Below are 15430 nucleotides of genomic sequence, written 5' to 3'. Positions count from 1 at the left end.
CACGTGTCGTCCCGAAAGCGGGTCAAGAAGCACATACTAGAAACAAACCGGGTATTTAAAAAAGGAATTTAAAGAATAATCCCTCCTTCGCCGGCCCCCCGACCCCACGGAAGGAGGCAGGGAGGCTTCCTCTCCAACGGTACCCCCCCAAACCCCCGCCACGGACCCTTCCCCGAGAACTCAACCCCTCCAAAGTCGCCAAAGCCCACGTCGAGCTGGAGCCTCACGCTGCCCCCACCCTACCAAGACCACCCCGGGTCCGCCGGCAGAACTGCCTCCGCAGCCAAGACCCAGCCGCCCCTCCCGGCAGCCGGGATTCCTTGTGCCAAGAATTGCCTGCCTTAACGTCTGGGGGCGGGGGTGCCCTGCAGCGGCGACCGCCCAGCACCCACCGGCGAGCACCCTTCCCCACCCTGTCCCAGACCGGAGGGGACGGCAGCTCAAACAAGCGGGTAATTCCAGACGCCTCCCTCCCCACATCCCTCTGCCAGTTCACTTTACCGCTAGGCACCTTGATGAATGACGCGCGGGGAGAGACAGACCCCAGAAAACAGAAGAAAACACCCAGATTCCACGCAGAAACGGGCCCCGGAAGAGCAGGGCACACCTGAGCCTCTGCTCGCTGGGGTCGCGGCGTCGCCCTCTGCTCGGGACCCCCCGGAACTTCCCCCACCTCCCAGCGCTCGGGGGTGCGGCGCTGGGCCTGCAGGGGCGCAGGGGTGAACCGGTACTGCTGCTGCCTTTTCTCCAAAGAGAGAAAGAAGATGATGAACAAGGTGGAATCTGCTTGCTCTAATTTTTGCCAAAAGAAAAACAAAAAATGACAAAGGGGAAGGAAGGGTCAGAAATGAAGATGAGCACGCCCCCCTCCCCTGCTCACCCTCTCCAGGTGACCTCCAGGACTGGCCGGCAGCTGGATCCCAAGAGCCTGCTCCCCCACCCAGGGCTCAAGAGCTGGAGGCTAGAAGGAACCTCTCCCCACCAAACCGCCTCCCACCCCCCTCCCACCCCCTGACCACCGCCTCCCAGAGAGGTGGCCACACCCCTCCCCTTTGAGAATGCAAGAGACATTTCTAATGAAATGCCCCTCCTCCTCCCCAGGTAAAGGCTACCTCACTCAAATGTTCATGTCTGTGATTGGAAAAATCACGCCTGATACCAAAGATTTCCCCCAAGGACTTGTGCTGGATGCTAGGATTCCCTCGCCTGGGGACCAGGTGTGGGCGAGGGTCTGCTTTGGGCCCTGCCCCCCAGGTGCCACCTGTCCACCACCAGAGAGAGCAGAGAGAGAAAGAGAGACAGAGAGAGAGAGACAGAGAGAGTGGGAGGGAGGGAGAGGGTGGTGAGGTCGATGAGTGCCTTTTTCTTGAACCAAAGACGTGTGTGAGATGCTCTCTTGTCCTTATCGACTCGCTATTCTCCCCGCTTTTCAAGCAACCGGATCTGAGTGATGCTTCTAGAACCTTTGGGTGTTGGGGCAGAATCCTAAGGGTCCCCGTTCCCGCTCAGCAACAACCCCTCCCCGCAGACACACGTACACACTCCTGTGCACACACTGGTCCCACCACACTGGGAGCTGGGGTCTGGGTGGACATGGCCCCTCCCTCAGCCTGCCACGAACACGTGGGCCCCACTTGAGAGAGCACCTGCTTTTGGGGGACGGGGATTCTCTGCTGGTTAAGTCACTTGCTGGTCCTGCATTCAAGGCCCAAGCGTCAGAGGCCAGGGCCTCCTGGGTTTGTCCCGTGTTGGACACTTAGGAATGGACATGGGACCTTTCTGGTGACGGGACCCCTCAAGCCCCAGTGACACGGGTCACAGAAGCGTCCCTGACTCCTGCGTCCCTTTCAAACACCCTCCTATTACATATGCACACACGCACGCATACACGTGCACACACGCCATCTCCCTTCTGACGCCCCGCCCAGCCCCAACACCCAGCTGGTTGTCACATACCAAAGACCATTCTCCACACAGGGAATGACACCTCCAGCACAGCTCCTTCGAGCCTTTGACAATTTTCTCTGAAATACCTCAAGATATTTAATGTATAGTTTATGTGATTAAAAAAAAAATCCTTAGCTAGTTTTTGGAATACGTGACTTGAAGCTTTATACCGTTAAATTATAATTTTGCAGACGATGGTATGTCATTTCTTTTGGTGAGCTCCGTGGGAGACGCCTTGAATGTCAGGGCAGGGGAAGCTGGGTGGTCAGAGGCAAAGGGCTGGGGGAGCATGAGCGAGAGAGAGAGTCTGGGAGCGCACGAGGAAGGACCTGCGGCGTTTACAGATTTCTTATTTCAATGAGTCCTTTAGGAAAGAGAGGAGAGAGAGAGCGTTGGATACCTTTCTGTTCTCTGGCGTGTTCTGTTTCTTGTTTTTTGAAGTCATGTCTTATAAGAGTATTTATTATTCTATGTGTTCTGTGTTCAAATGTAATTTAAGAAAAAAAAAGGAAGAAAAATGAAAAAAAAGACGCAATGGAATTTGATTTGATGCATGACTAATGTACTTTTTCTTGAAGATAATGTACTAGGTGGAAGGGTGGGGGTGGGGCGGGGCCGCGGGGCCGGAGCCCCGGGATTCCGTGTCGCATCTTGTGTTTCATGCCCCAGTCGGTGCTGTTCGGTGCTCCTCGGCGCTGCTCTGTGTTACTTTCCCCCCTTTCCAAGGATCTGTGTCTAGCCGGCGGTGGGTGGACGGGCCTCAGGTGCAGAAGGAAGGCGGCCGGTGGCGGGGCCTCCAGCTCCTGGCACCAGAGTCCCTCCGGTTCCTGGTCCTGGGGCACCAGTGGGCGTCACTGCCACCTCGGGCCCCCCGCTCGGTCGGTCAGTCTCACGTTAGCATGAATTCCCAAGTGTCTTGTTCAGAGGAGACAGACAATCAACCAATTCGAGTCTTGTCGCCTAGGTTGGTGGGGGGCGGGGTGTACCCCTACTTCCTCAGATCTGAAGGGCCCTCCTGAGACAACCCCCCCAAGGCAGGCACCTGCCCGGGCTCCACCCACACGCCTCAGCTCCCTCAGGCCTGGCCTTCACCTTTCTGTCTGGCCTGGGAGGTAGGGGGTGCACACCTGTGGAGCCCTCCCTCCCAGCCCCCACTGGTACCCAGAGAACAAAGGGGCCCCCAAAAAATCATAAAAGGGGGCTCTGGGACAGTCTCCCGGACTTTGACTCTTCTGCCACGGGGCCCACGCTCCCACCAGGGGAGAGCCCACTTTCCAGGACAGGCCCCAGGTAAGGTGGGTTTGGGTGGCCAAAGGGGGTCTCTCACACCCTGAAGGACAGAAGGCCCAAGTTTGGAGGGCTGGGCCTGGGGGCGCAGGTTCAACCCACCTGCAATGAGGGTGGGGGGTGGGGGTGGGGCGTGTTCCGGGGCCCCTGCACTGGCTGGAACTGGGGACACTCACATTCTTGGCCCAAAGCAGTTTCAGCCACACCAGCCCATCAGCTCCCTGGTCTCCTCCTGTATCCCTGGCAGGACCCCCAAGGGCTGGTCTTTGGGAGGATTGTCTCCACCAGGGGTGAGGGCAGCCAGGAGGCCACGTGGCCCTGAGTGTGTAATCACAACTGGACACTAGGGCTGCTTTCAGGGGACACACGATTTGGGTCATCCAAAGTCCTCCCCCGAACCCCCAGGGCTAGAGGGAACAGAGGCCCCCTCCACCCTACCCTCAGGCGACAGGCTTAAAAGTTTAAAAAAATATATCATCATCGTTGTGAACCATTGCTGTGCTGGATTTGTTGTTTTGTTTCCCTCCAATAAATTATTTTCTAGTCACTCACCTGGGCTTGTGCCTTTGCTGAATGGTGGGGGGGGGAGGGGCTGGTGCAGGAGTGGGAGGCATGGGGCTCACCCTCCATGAAGGAGGAAGGGGATGAGGGACAGTGGAAGCAGGCCTCTCCCAGCCCACCCCTCTCTGCTCTGAACTCAGCCCTCCCTGAGCCCCTGCCCCCACAGGGCTCCACACTCCACAGGGCCTTTGGGCCACCTGAGCCTCGGATCTTGCTGGGCTCTGCTTCTGAGGTGTCACTGACCGCTGCCTTCTGGAGCCTAAAGTGTAAGGTGGTTTGCTTGAGAAGAAACCAGGGCAGCCCAGTGGAGGAAAAGGCTGGGTGGTGTCAGGACTCGACCTTATAAACTGCCCTGAGATAGGCCAGCAGGCTGCAGGCAGGAAGCCAGGGCTGGTAAGCAGAGTCTGCTCAGCACCTTTCTCCCTTCTGAGAGCAATAAAGCTTTTATCCACATTACCCCAGGGTAAAGAAACCCAAAGAAACCCAGCTTTCCCTGCAAATCCCCCATCAGGCCACTAGAGGTCAGTGTTTTGATTTTTAAAACCAGAAAAGAACTATTTCATGGGACATCACAGAAAGAAGTATAGGAAGAGAGAGCCTCAAGGAGACCTGGGGTCAGACCGACCGGGGTTTATTAGAGAAAGAGGAGCAGGTGGAGCCCCTGTCTTTGGGGGAAGGCCTCACGATGCTGGGTGACACTTACTAAGCCTGGGCAGTCACTGCTGTTCCTCAGGTGAGGGCGGCAGCCCTGCCGGATCAGGTGGAGTTTGACCCTCGCTGGGCCCTGGCAGCCACTCCGTGGGCGACGGCTGCTTCTCCACAGGGGAGGGCTCCACCGCCATCGGCTGCTCGCTGGTGGATGATCCTCTCGCAGTTGGTGGTGGAGTTTCCATCAGAGCAGTGAGGTTCGAGTTGGAAACTGGCACCGTCCCCTCCTTGGGAAGGCCCGGACTCCTTTTGCCAGATGTATGGCCAGTTCTTCCAGGACAGTTTCCGGATCTTCCAGAGGAATGTCTTCTCCTGCAAGTGTGCTGACTGGCTCTTCAAAGACAGCTGGCCTGAAGGCAGCATCTGGCTCTCAGAAGAAGTCATCTGGCTCTCCTCCGCTGACAGTGGTGTCTCCTTGGTTGGTGGCAGACTCTGGGGAGTATATGGCCACGGTTCCTATGACAGTGACCTCTCCTGCCTCTTCGGCAACTTCTCCTGGAGAGACCCGGACAGCCGGTTTTTGGGGAGAGAGTGCTGGCTCTCCTGATAAGGAGAGGACTGCCCATCCACAGGCAAGGATGAGCTCACCTCAGAGGCAGGCTGAACATCCTCGGAGGACACCTTCCCCTGGTGCTGGCGCCTGTTCCTCCCCAGGAACCACATCTTCCTGGGGTACCAGGAGGACTCCTCCATGCTTGAGGGCAGCTCATCAGGTGGCCTCGTGTGACCAACCAGCGTGTCGCTGTTGACCCCTGGTGACCTCCATAGAATTGTGCCCTGTGTGATGAGGTCCGCATAGCCCTCCCGGTGGGAGAAGGCATAGCTGGAGTGCCGGGTCCGTGCCTCCCGGAGGACATGGGGTATGGGCTCCACGGTGATGCTCTCCTCCTCCTTCCACAGAGCAAAGGGGAAAGCAGGAGTCATCAGGCTGCTAAGCCATGTTGACTGCTTTCGGGTCACCTGCCCCTCCAGTGGGGGCCAATCAGAGCCCTTTGTCACCATGGATTGGCCAGGCTCTTTCCTACCCAAGTTGACCCAACTGGGGTCCTCCATGGGACCTGACTTTTTTCTCTTTTTCTTTTTCTTTGGCCACACCGCGCAGCATGTGGGATCCTAGTTCCCCAACGAGGGATCGAACCTGTGCCCCTTGCCATGGAAGTGCAGAGTTCTAACCACTGGACCCCCAGGGAAGTCCCATGGGACGTGACTTTGGACCAGCCAATCAGATTCCTTCCCTAGGACCTGACTTTGGATCAGCCAATCAGAGTCTGGGGCAGCCCAATGTCCAGCCTGTGTGGGTGAAGGTGGCAGGTTTGTGGCCATGTCCTAGTCCACCATTCCAGTCAATTCTGGGGCCCAGCCCAGCTGCGACCCATCCTTCTAGATTCTGATTTTATGAGCCAGTGAGTCCTCTCCCCCACCTTTTTTCACTGTGGTAAAATACACATAACATAAAATGTACCATTTCAACCATTTTTAAGTGCACAGCTCAGTGGCATTAAGTACATTCACACTGTCGTGCAACCATTCCCGCCAACATCTCCAGAACTTTCTCATCTTCCCAAACTGAAACTCTGTCCCCAAGAAACACTGACTCCCCACCCCCTCCCCCAGTCCCTGGCCGCCACCATCTACTTCCTGTCTCTATGGATGTGACTCCCCCAGGGACACCCTGTGAGTGGGATCAGACAGTATTTGTCCTTTTTTTTCAGTGCGTGGGCCTCTCACTGTTGTGGCCTCTCCCGTTGCAGAGCACAGGCTCCAGACGCGCAGGCTCAGCGGCCATGGCTCACGGGCCCAGCCGCTCCGCGGCATGTGGGATCTTCCCTGACCGGGGCACAAACCCGTGTCCCCTGCATCGGCAGGCGGACTCTCAACCACTGCGCCACCAGGGAAGCCCTGGTCTAATTCTTTTAAAGCAGCACCTTTGAGCCTGTTCTAAGTGGATGACTTAAATAAAAAGCTACAGGAGGGAAAACGGCTAGAGAGTGTGTTTTTAGATCATTTTCGATTTAGGAAATCACTGATGGGTAGAAGAGTTGGAAGAGACCTCAGAGACAAATAGCCCAGCTTCCTTCCCGAATGCATGAATCCAGACTAGTTAAAAGAATATCAGTTTCAGTTCCAAAAACCACTTTATGTGCATTATGGGATTGAGCAAATAAGTAACGATCAAACTTTTTTACCAGAATCAAGTTTCTCACCATCGGAGATAAGAGTCACAAAGCAGTAAACGGAAAAGGCTAAGCTGAGCCTTGTTCTGTGGGTCAGGAAGCAGAGGTATCAGTGTGAACTCACATACACAAAAATAGATAGATGGATAGGTGTCGATAGCGATATAGATTTGCATCTAAACATGGGTTAACATGTGTGCATTTCCTAGCTCTGTCTACCGAGAGGATAATGGCATCCCAGTAGCAAAATGACCACACTAAGCACTTGGATCTTGGTGTCTAACTACCATTCTCTGGTGAAGAGAACCAGGGCTCCGTATGGGAATGGCTCATTCCAGGGTTGGGGCACAGAAAAGACAAAATGGGCCTGGAACCTCTTGTAGCACCAGGAAGTGAGGATGTACTCAGAGAAGAGCAGGCACGTGGCAAAGGGGCAAATCGGGGACAACTTGAGCAACAAAGCATAGAATAAAATAAACACCCACGAGTCCACACTGATAGAAATAAATAATTGAATAAATAAATAGGGGAGAAGGAACAGTTCTTCCCATGGAAGAATTCCAATTAACAAATACAGAAAGACTGGACACTGTCCCCTCTAAGATCAGGAACAAGACAAAGGTGCCTGCTTTCACCATGGCAATTCAACATTGCACTGGAAGTCCTAGCCAGAGCAATTAGGCAGGAAAAAGAAATTCAAAGTATCCAAATTGGAAAGGGAGAGGTAAAACTATCTCTATTTGCAGAGGACAGGATCTATATGCAGAAAATCCCAAAGGATTCACAGGAAAGCTACTAGAGCCAATAAACAAATTCAACAAAGCTGAAGGGCACACAGATCAACACACACAAAAAAACTGTTTCTATACACCAGCAATAAGCAATCTCAAAAGTGAATTAAAGACACAATTCCATTTAGAGCAGCATCTAAAAGAAGAAAATATCTAGAAATAAAAAGTAAAACAAAAATATATATTTATGGGGCTTCCCTGGTGGCGCAGTGGTTGAGAGTCCGCCTGCCGATGCAGGGGACACGGGTTTGTGCCCCGGTCCGGGAGGATCCCACATGCCGCGGAGCGGCTGGGCCCATGAGCCATGGACGCTGAGCCTGCGCGTCCGGCGCCTGTGCTCCGCGACGGGAGAGGCCACAGCAGGGAGAGGCCCGCGTACCGCAAAAAAAAAAAAAAAAAAAAAAAAAGTAATAATAATAAATATATATATATACATATATATATTTATGAGGGCTGCTGCTGTAAAGCTCTCTCTCAAATACCTTGGCATTAGTGATGGGGAGCTCATTCCCTCTCACTGTAGTCTATCTTCAGACAATTTCCTTACACACAGGGGACATCACTGCCCTACAACTCCTCTAACGCTCTGGAGAGCACAGCCAGTATTCACCATGATACTGTCAAGAGTCTTGAAGTTAGGGAACCAGCCCCCATAGTCTTATCTTCTCTCAAGTTCAAGCTCTCATTGTCTCCCCTTGAAGGATGTATATTTGGAGCACCTGTCCTGCCCTTGCTCCAAAGCTCAAATTTGCCAAATATCCCTGAAAAGGCTTGGCACTGAGCTGGGCGTGGAACCATCCCTTCCCTTCATCTGGAATCTCTATCTCTATGAATGCGGCCAAATAAAAGTCTGTGCTGCTCTGTGACTTCAGGCAACTCTGCCCTGTGATGACCCGAGTGTGAGCCTGCCTGCTGCCTTCCTGGAGGCTATGGGAAGGACACGGCAATCCCAGAGCCCACCCCCCCGGCCCCCCCGCCCCAAGAGGGGAGTTCCCTCCAGCGCACCTGGGCAGTGAAGCCGCTGTAGAAAGCGAACCAGATCTGGACCATCATGCTGGCCAGCGTCTTGTAGACAAAGTAGCGCAGGAACTCGCAGACGCGCGTGTAGGACCAACGGCCATGCACCAGCAGCCGCCGCCGCAGGAAGCAGAACTGGGCCAGCACATAGTCGCTGTTCTGCACCGCCTGCATGCCCTCCTGACCCGCCAGCCCCATGCCGATGTCCGCAGCTGCAGGGGCACACGCAGCCTGTCGGCCCCGGGCCCCTCAGCTACCACCCCCGCCTGCTGCCAGCCGCCGGCCTCCCCGCGCGCTGCTGCCCACCACCCACGAACCGTCACACCAGGGACAGGCGTCTGGCCTGCAATAAGTCCGCCCTCTCCTCTCTGGGCTCCTGCCAGGGCTCCTCCTCTTCCAAGCTCACGTTCTGGACCAGGGCCCGGGGCTCCGTGCGCAGGGACAGCAGCAGCTGGTCCTGGCCCGCGGGGGACAGGGGGCGCGTCACTCAGCTGCACCGCTGCCCTCCAGGAACGCCCCGACTGGGCCCTCCTCCGGGCTGGACCTGACTGCGTCCTTCCCTTGCTCTCGCCCTGCTGAGAACCATCTCTCGGTGTGACGCTTCAGGCCCTTCGCCTTGGCTGGTCCAACACCACATCTGGGGGCCTTTTGGTGGAGGCCGTCCCCAGCCCCCTCCCAGGTACCAGGGCCCCGCTGCCCACCCTGAGCTGACACTGACCAGGAACTCCCCGTTAATGACCAAGGCCATTTTGACCTGCAGGGGGAGCTGTTTGTTCAGGTGGCCCTTCTTGCCACCCTGCAGGCTATTGCTGTTCTCCCAGTAGACCTCCAGGATCTGCCTGCAGGGGTCCAGCAGGGGCTCAGCCACACCAGCCGCACGGGCTTCCTTGCACCCACTCCCCAGCTGTGCCTTGGTTTCCCCCTCTGGGAGCCCCACCAGGCAGAGGCTGAGAGCATTCTGCAGACCCCAGAGCCATGCCTGGGCCATGGGTGGTGCCCTGCCCCAACCCTGACCCCCCCAACACAGGCTCATGCACCCAACCACCCAACCCCCACGTCTTACACAATCTCCTTCTCCTCCAGAATGATCATGTTTTCCAAGAGCAGCTGGCAGGCAAAGCCGATGTTCACCGCTGTCTCTGCAAACCAGCCCAGATCAGCCCCTCCACAGCCCCCTGCCTGGCGGCCATACCCACTCTGCCCATCACAGCAGCATGCCCCTCCCCCTGGCCACAGCAATTGGTTTGGAGGAGGGCATGTGACCAGGCCAGCCAATGAGAGTCAGCCCTGAGACTTTGGTTGCAGCTCTGAGCAGAGGGGGCTCCATTCCACTCGCCTGGCTGGAGCTGGGCTGCCAGTGAGAGGTGGGTCTGGGGCCAGGGCCAAGGGATCGTTAGACATATCGTGCTTAGGGCCCCAAGGCACTTCCAGGAACCCACAAAAATGAATTAATTTGTTTAAAAAAAATAAAGAAGAGGGAAAAAAATGAATATAAAAATGCAGCCTGGATATTTGTCTTTACTCCAGCACAGCTGTTAAACGTCATCCTAAATATTTTGTGTGTACGTGCCTCCTGTCCGCAGAAGTTCTAATGCAGCCCTGCAGGCACCCATGCCCAGTGGGGCCCCGGAGAAGCCTCACTGGAGTGGAGTCATGGCTCCACGGCCACAGGACCTGAGGTTCCATTCCAGCTTGGCTCCTGGGTGGCTGAGCAACTGCGGCAGGTGCCCATGCTCTCTGAGCCCCGCTGGGTCATCTATGAGGCAGGGGTAATGAGGGCCCCACTGCATGGCGCTGCCAGGGGGCCAAACCCCAAGGAGACGCTGAGCATGGCACCGGCCCGCCCGAGGGAGGCGCCCAGGGGACCCCAGTCCATTGTTCCCGGTCCTCCCTTCCCAGGGACAAGGTGGAGGGCAATGCTGAACTCAGACAAGAGGGATAGGCCAGGACTTCCCTGGCGGTCCAGTGGTTAAGACTTCGCCTTCCAATGCAGGGAGTGCAGGTTCGATCCCTGGTCTGGGAGCTAAGATCCCACACGCCTTGTGGCCAAAAAACCAACATATAAAACAGAAGCAACATTGTAACAAGTTCAATAAAGACTTTAAGAATGGTCCACAACAAAAATAAATCTTTGGAAAAAAAAGAAAAAAAAGAGAGATGGGCCGACGGTGGTGCCCAGGCAGGGGTGAGCCCTCCCCGCGCCTCCCTTCTCCCCACGTTGGGGGTGGCCGCCCTGGGACCCACCTTGCTTGTCCCCTGTGGGAACCCACACTTTGATGTTCCCCTGCTTGAGACACTTGATGGTGTCGAGGACACCGTCCTGGAGCCTGTCCTCGAGGGCTGTGGCTCCCAGCAGCCGGGGGTGGGCGTGGGGACAGCCTGAGCAGGGAGCCAGCTCCCTGGTGGGGCTGAGGGGCTGGAGCTGGGGTGCGGGCGCCCCTCCCCCTGAGCTCCACCCACCTGGAGGTTCTGCTCCATCTCCTCGTACAGCGGGTGCAGGGCGTGGGCACGGTTCTGCAGCAGGATGCTGGCTTCCTGGTGCCGCTGGCACCACTCTTCGTACATGTCTTCGTCCACCTCCTTGCAGGCCATGCACGGTGTCCGCAGGGTCTGCTCGGCCAAGGACTGGGCCCCGGGCGGGCAGGCGGCGCTGGCACCCCCGCCAACCCCTGCCCCCTCACCCGGGCACCTCTCCCTCTGCCTGGGGTCACCCAACCTACCCACCACCCACAGTCTGTCTTCCCGGGCAGGGGGAGCTAGGACCACGTGCCGCCCTGCTCCACACCCGCTCTGTCTCAGCCCGCCCCCTGCCCCCCCACCCCCCGCCCGCCGATGCCCAGCTGTTTTGCCCCCAGACCTCACAGGCAAATTCTAACTATTCCGCAAGACACTCGGTGCAGCCCTGCCAGAGCCCTCCGCCGTCAGGGCTCCCCCAGCCCCAGACCCCTCCCTCTGCCTCATTTTTCAAGGAGCTGAGGCCTCTGGGGTGGGTGGAACTGTAAGGATCCTGGGGACTCTGTCTCCAGACCCCAGGAAAGACCCAGAACTCGCTCGCCCCAGGGGGGCCCATCGTGGCTCCTTCCTTCCCTCCTACGCCCCAACCCTCCCCCAGGCTTTTCGCCTGTTGCCTGGGGTCTTGCTTCTGTTCCTGACTGGAGGTGGGCTTGAGCGGCTGAGCTTGGACAGGTCAGGAGCTCCAGACAGGCCTGTGCTCCTCTCGTGCCTCGGTTTCCCCATCCACTCCATAGCCGGTTAAGCCAAGCCGTCTTGCCGAGCTCCTGGGCTCTGGGTCATGGTTCTGACTGCACTTCCTCGGTTGTGGGTCACAGACCAGCTGCCTGCTCCCCACCCCCCACCCACTTCCCGGCAGAGGTAGAACAGGGCAGTCTGGGAGGCCCCCGTGTGGAGGGACACAGGACATTTCTTTCCCCAAGCAGCCCCACTGGCCCCTGTGCTGGGTGAGGCTGGGGACCTGCAGGGTCAGGGCTGGGCCAGCACGGCAGGACAGCCCCATGTCAGGGTCGGGGCGGGAACAGCTCCCTGGAGGTGGGGACCTATGGCTGAACCTTGAGGACCAAAGGATGGTGACTGAGCGCTAGAGTGGAGGAAGGCATTCCTAGCAGAGGGAATAGCGTGTGCAAAGGTCCTGAGGCAACACCTGAGCATGGAGGAAACTGCAAGCCAGAAATTGGGGTTCTGGGGAACCCCGCGAGGTCAAGGAGGGACCAGGATAGACAGGATAGCAGAACACAGAAAGACAGTCTGGAAAGTTGGGCCAAGGCGTTTGGGCTTCACCCACGGAGACAAAAGTTTTGGGGCAGAGAGGGCTAAGCACGTCCTGGAAACTAGGCCTGGCTGGGATCGGGGGGTAGCAACCAGAACAAAAGCCTAACCACAGGGTGTCCTTGCGTGACTGAGAAAAAGGTATATTCCCTTTGGGCAGGTGCAGCTTGGAGTTTGGCTCCCTCTCCAGCGTGTGTGTGTGTGTGTGTGTGTGTGTGCGCGCGCGCGCGCGTGTGCTGGGCAGAATAGTGCACAACCTGATCAACTGTACATGGCCGCCCTGGGTACCTGAGGCCATTTCTCTGCACACTCTCCTCTCCTGCCCTTCTCCTCCTGTCCCTGTGTCCTTGAACCTGCCCCTCCACCCTCCCTTCCCACAGGGACTCACGGCCAAGGCCTCTTCCGTGGTCCACTCCATCAGGCCTTTCTTCTGCAGGCACTGGAAACTGCCCATCCCTCACCCATCTCCATCCATGACCAGCCTGATGCCAGGAAGTGACCCGGCGGGTCCCAAGAACCTAATCCTTCCTCCTGGCCCTCTGGGATCAGCTCAGCCTGCTGGGGCCAAAGGGGTCAGGAGGCCACCTTAGACCTGGAGGGGCCACCCATGCACCCTCAGCATCCAACATATATTGAGCGCCTCCTGTGTGCCAGGCCCTGGGCTGGGCAGTGGGGACCCAGCCATGAGGGTGCTCCCAGTGTGAGGGGGGCTGGACACTGACTCACCAGCCACACAGACAAACACGGGGTAGGACCACCCTGGGTCTACAGAGCCACGTGGGAAGGTGGGAAGGGAGGGCTTCCTGGAGGAGGTGGCTCGAGCAGGTAGAAGGAGTGGAGTGGGCACAGGCACTCACCCCTGGGGCTGCCCCACCCGCCCCACCTGGAGGATGATGATGAGAAGGAAGTAGAGGCTGGACATGCGGTGGAACTGTTCGTACAGGTTCAAGGGCAGGAAGGAGAAGACATTGTACTTGGCCTGTGGATGACGTTCCTCTGGGTCAAGAGCCGGCAGCCGGCATGGGGGCGCCGCCCAGGAGGGCCTGGGTTCCCACCCAGCCCCATCCGCCTCCCCCTTCCCTCCGGCCATGACCAGCGCGGGTGCAGACCCAGTGAGCCGAGCTGTGACCCCAGGACTCCCCGCGTGAGACGCAGGCCGGGGGTTTCAGGTAGAGCCCAATGGACACGCTGTACCGTGAAGGTTGCCTAGTAACTTATTTAGGGCGGAGGAGACACGCGAAGCGCCAGCACTGGACCCCACGACTCGGCGAGGGCGGCGCTACAGTCCTCAGGACTAAGTGGACTGACCCAGCATGCAGAGCTTGGGTGGCAGGTCCCGGAGGCCCGCGGGGGTTGGGCCTGCCCACCTTGTACTTCTTCCTCTGCCAGCACAGGAAGACCTTCTCCTTGAACTGGTTGTTGTAGGACCGGTTGTTGGCTTGCACCTCCCAGGTGAACTCTGAGGCCCGAGAGGACAAACACGGGCTAATGACACCCCGGAGGAGGGCTAAGGGGCCCCCCGGGGATCCAGCCCGTAAACAGATGAGAGGGCCCACGCGGCCCCTGCACAACAGTAGGCACTCGGGGAGCCCAGGTGGATCTGAGCATCCGGCTCCCCTTGAGCCAATCCCTAGGCCCTGGGAGACCCACTCACGCACATTCCTTCTACAGAGGGGTAAACTGAGGCCCAGGGACGGGTGCCGAGGTGTCCGAGGCTCCACTCCCTGCCCAGATAGTTCTGGGCTCACAGGCCCACAAATCCTGAGTCCACCTTTCAGTGATAGGATTTTGAACTCTTTGTAACCCACTGAGAACCGTGTGCTTGGCCTCCCATCTCCCCACTTCAGTCATTGCACTCTAACGCCCCTTGTCAGGGTCCCCCTGGCACCCCCTCACTCTACCCCCAGCCCTGCGCCCGCGCTTGGCCAGACATGCACCCAAGTTCTTCTCCTCCTCAAGGTCTTCTCGGTACGCGAGGCTGCCCGTGCTGGTGGGGCTGTCGAGGAGAGGGGTCTGAGGTCACACTGGCAGCCGGACAGTGCCCACCACTCCACCTTCTTTGAAATGTCACCTCCCACGTCCATCTGCTGTCCCCTCCCCAGGCTCTGGAGGTCCAGTCACCAGCTGTGAGTCCTTCCCCGTTACAGCCGGTCACCTGGCCGCTGCTCCCCACCCCTATGGCCCCCCATGGCCCCCCATGGTCGTCCCCCATCACCTCTCCGGGGCCGATCGCACCCACATCCTCCCGGGCCCCCCTGCTGCCCCTCCTGCCCCAATCCCCACACGGCACACCACGCCCAGCCTGGTCAGGTGCTCAGTCAATGTTTGTTGACAGACTAAATGGGGCCCCAGGGCTCTCCATCATGTCTCAAAGTGTGTTTGAGGACCAAGGGGCTGAGAGGTCTGAGTGTGGTGTTGGGGCAGGGACCGCCAGCCCTCCACAGAGCCCGGAGGCTTCCCACCAGCTAGTTCATGGTCACTCCTAGTCCTTCCGTGCCCTTGGCAGCTCCCCAAATGACTCCCACCCCCAGCACTCAGCAGCTCCCTACTCCCCACGCCCTGGCCCCGCTGTTCCCTCTGCCGGGAGCACCATTCCTGCTCGCATGGCCGGAGCTTTCTCACCCTTTGGCTCTCAGCCCCTACTTCTCCTACTGCCCAGCCTTGTTCTGCCGCCTCCTCTGGGCTTCCCCTCTGCCTGCGGGATCCCCCATCCCATTTCTGATCACCCTCTCTCCTCTGCTTCTTCCCCTGTCTGGGCTGCCTGATGAAACTGGAACCTCCCAGGGCAGGGACTGCTGGCGTCTGGGTCACTGGTGCCGGGGCCCCCAGGGGGAGGGAGGGCCTGGCTCAGGGCCAGCTCTGATGCTCCTGGGGGCCCGAGCAAGGCCAGTGCCCATTCACCAGATGAGGAAAAGTGAGGCTCATCCCGTGGGGCCACAGCCGGGATGAGCTCTGGCCCCACCGGAGCCAGAGCCGGGGGAAACCCGGCCGGGGTTAGACGAAAGCTGTGGGCCAGAATCCAATCAAAGCGTATCAGGGGGCAGGGACACGCCCTCCTCCCTCGCATTCTCAGCTCACCGGAACGCCCACTACCCCCCCCCCCCGCCCCGGGAAGCCCTGAGCATTCCCGCAGCGAAGCGGCTCAGGGTTCGACGCCCAGGC

General features: G+C 58.2%; 1 protein-coding gene across 1 annotated transcript; it reads right to left on the bottom strand.

The window, feature by feature from the left end:
* Positions 1 to 2112: 2112 nt before the first annotated feature.
* On the bottom strand, positions 2113 to 15419 carry ATP8B3 (ATPase phospholipid transporting 8B3). The gene is given in 14 exon segments (XM_049707310.1): positions 2113 to 4733; positions 4735 to 5394; positions 8474 to 8716; positions 8811 to 8942; positions 9204 to 9324; positions 9549 to 9624; positions 10730 to 10845; positions 10980 to 11325; positions 12688 to 12826; positions 13152 to 13247; positions 13552 to 13562; positions 13632 to 13727; positions 14206 to 14264; positions 14918 to 15419. Coding segments are annotated over 14 exon segments (2565 nt in total). The 5' UTR covers positions 15166 to 15419; the 3' UTR covers positions 2113 to 4511.
* Positions 15420 to 15430: the final 11 nt, after the last annotated feature.

The sequence above is a fragment of the Orcinus orca genome, chromosome 3 (assembly GCF_937001465.1).
Source record: "Orcinus orca chromosome 3, mOrcOrc1.1, whole genome shotgun sequence".
NCBI classification, from domain to species: Eukaryota; Metazoa; Chordata; class Mammalia; order Artiodactyla; family Delphinidae; genus Orcinus; species Orcinus orca.
This window is presented reverse-complemented; position numbering and strand designations above follow the sequence as displayed.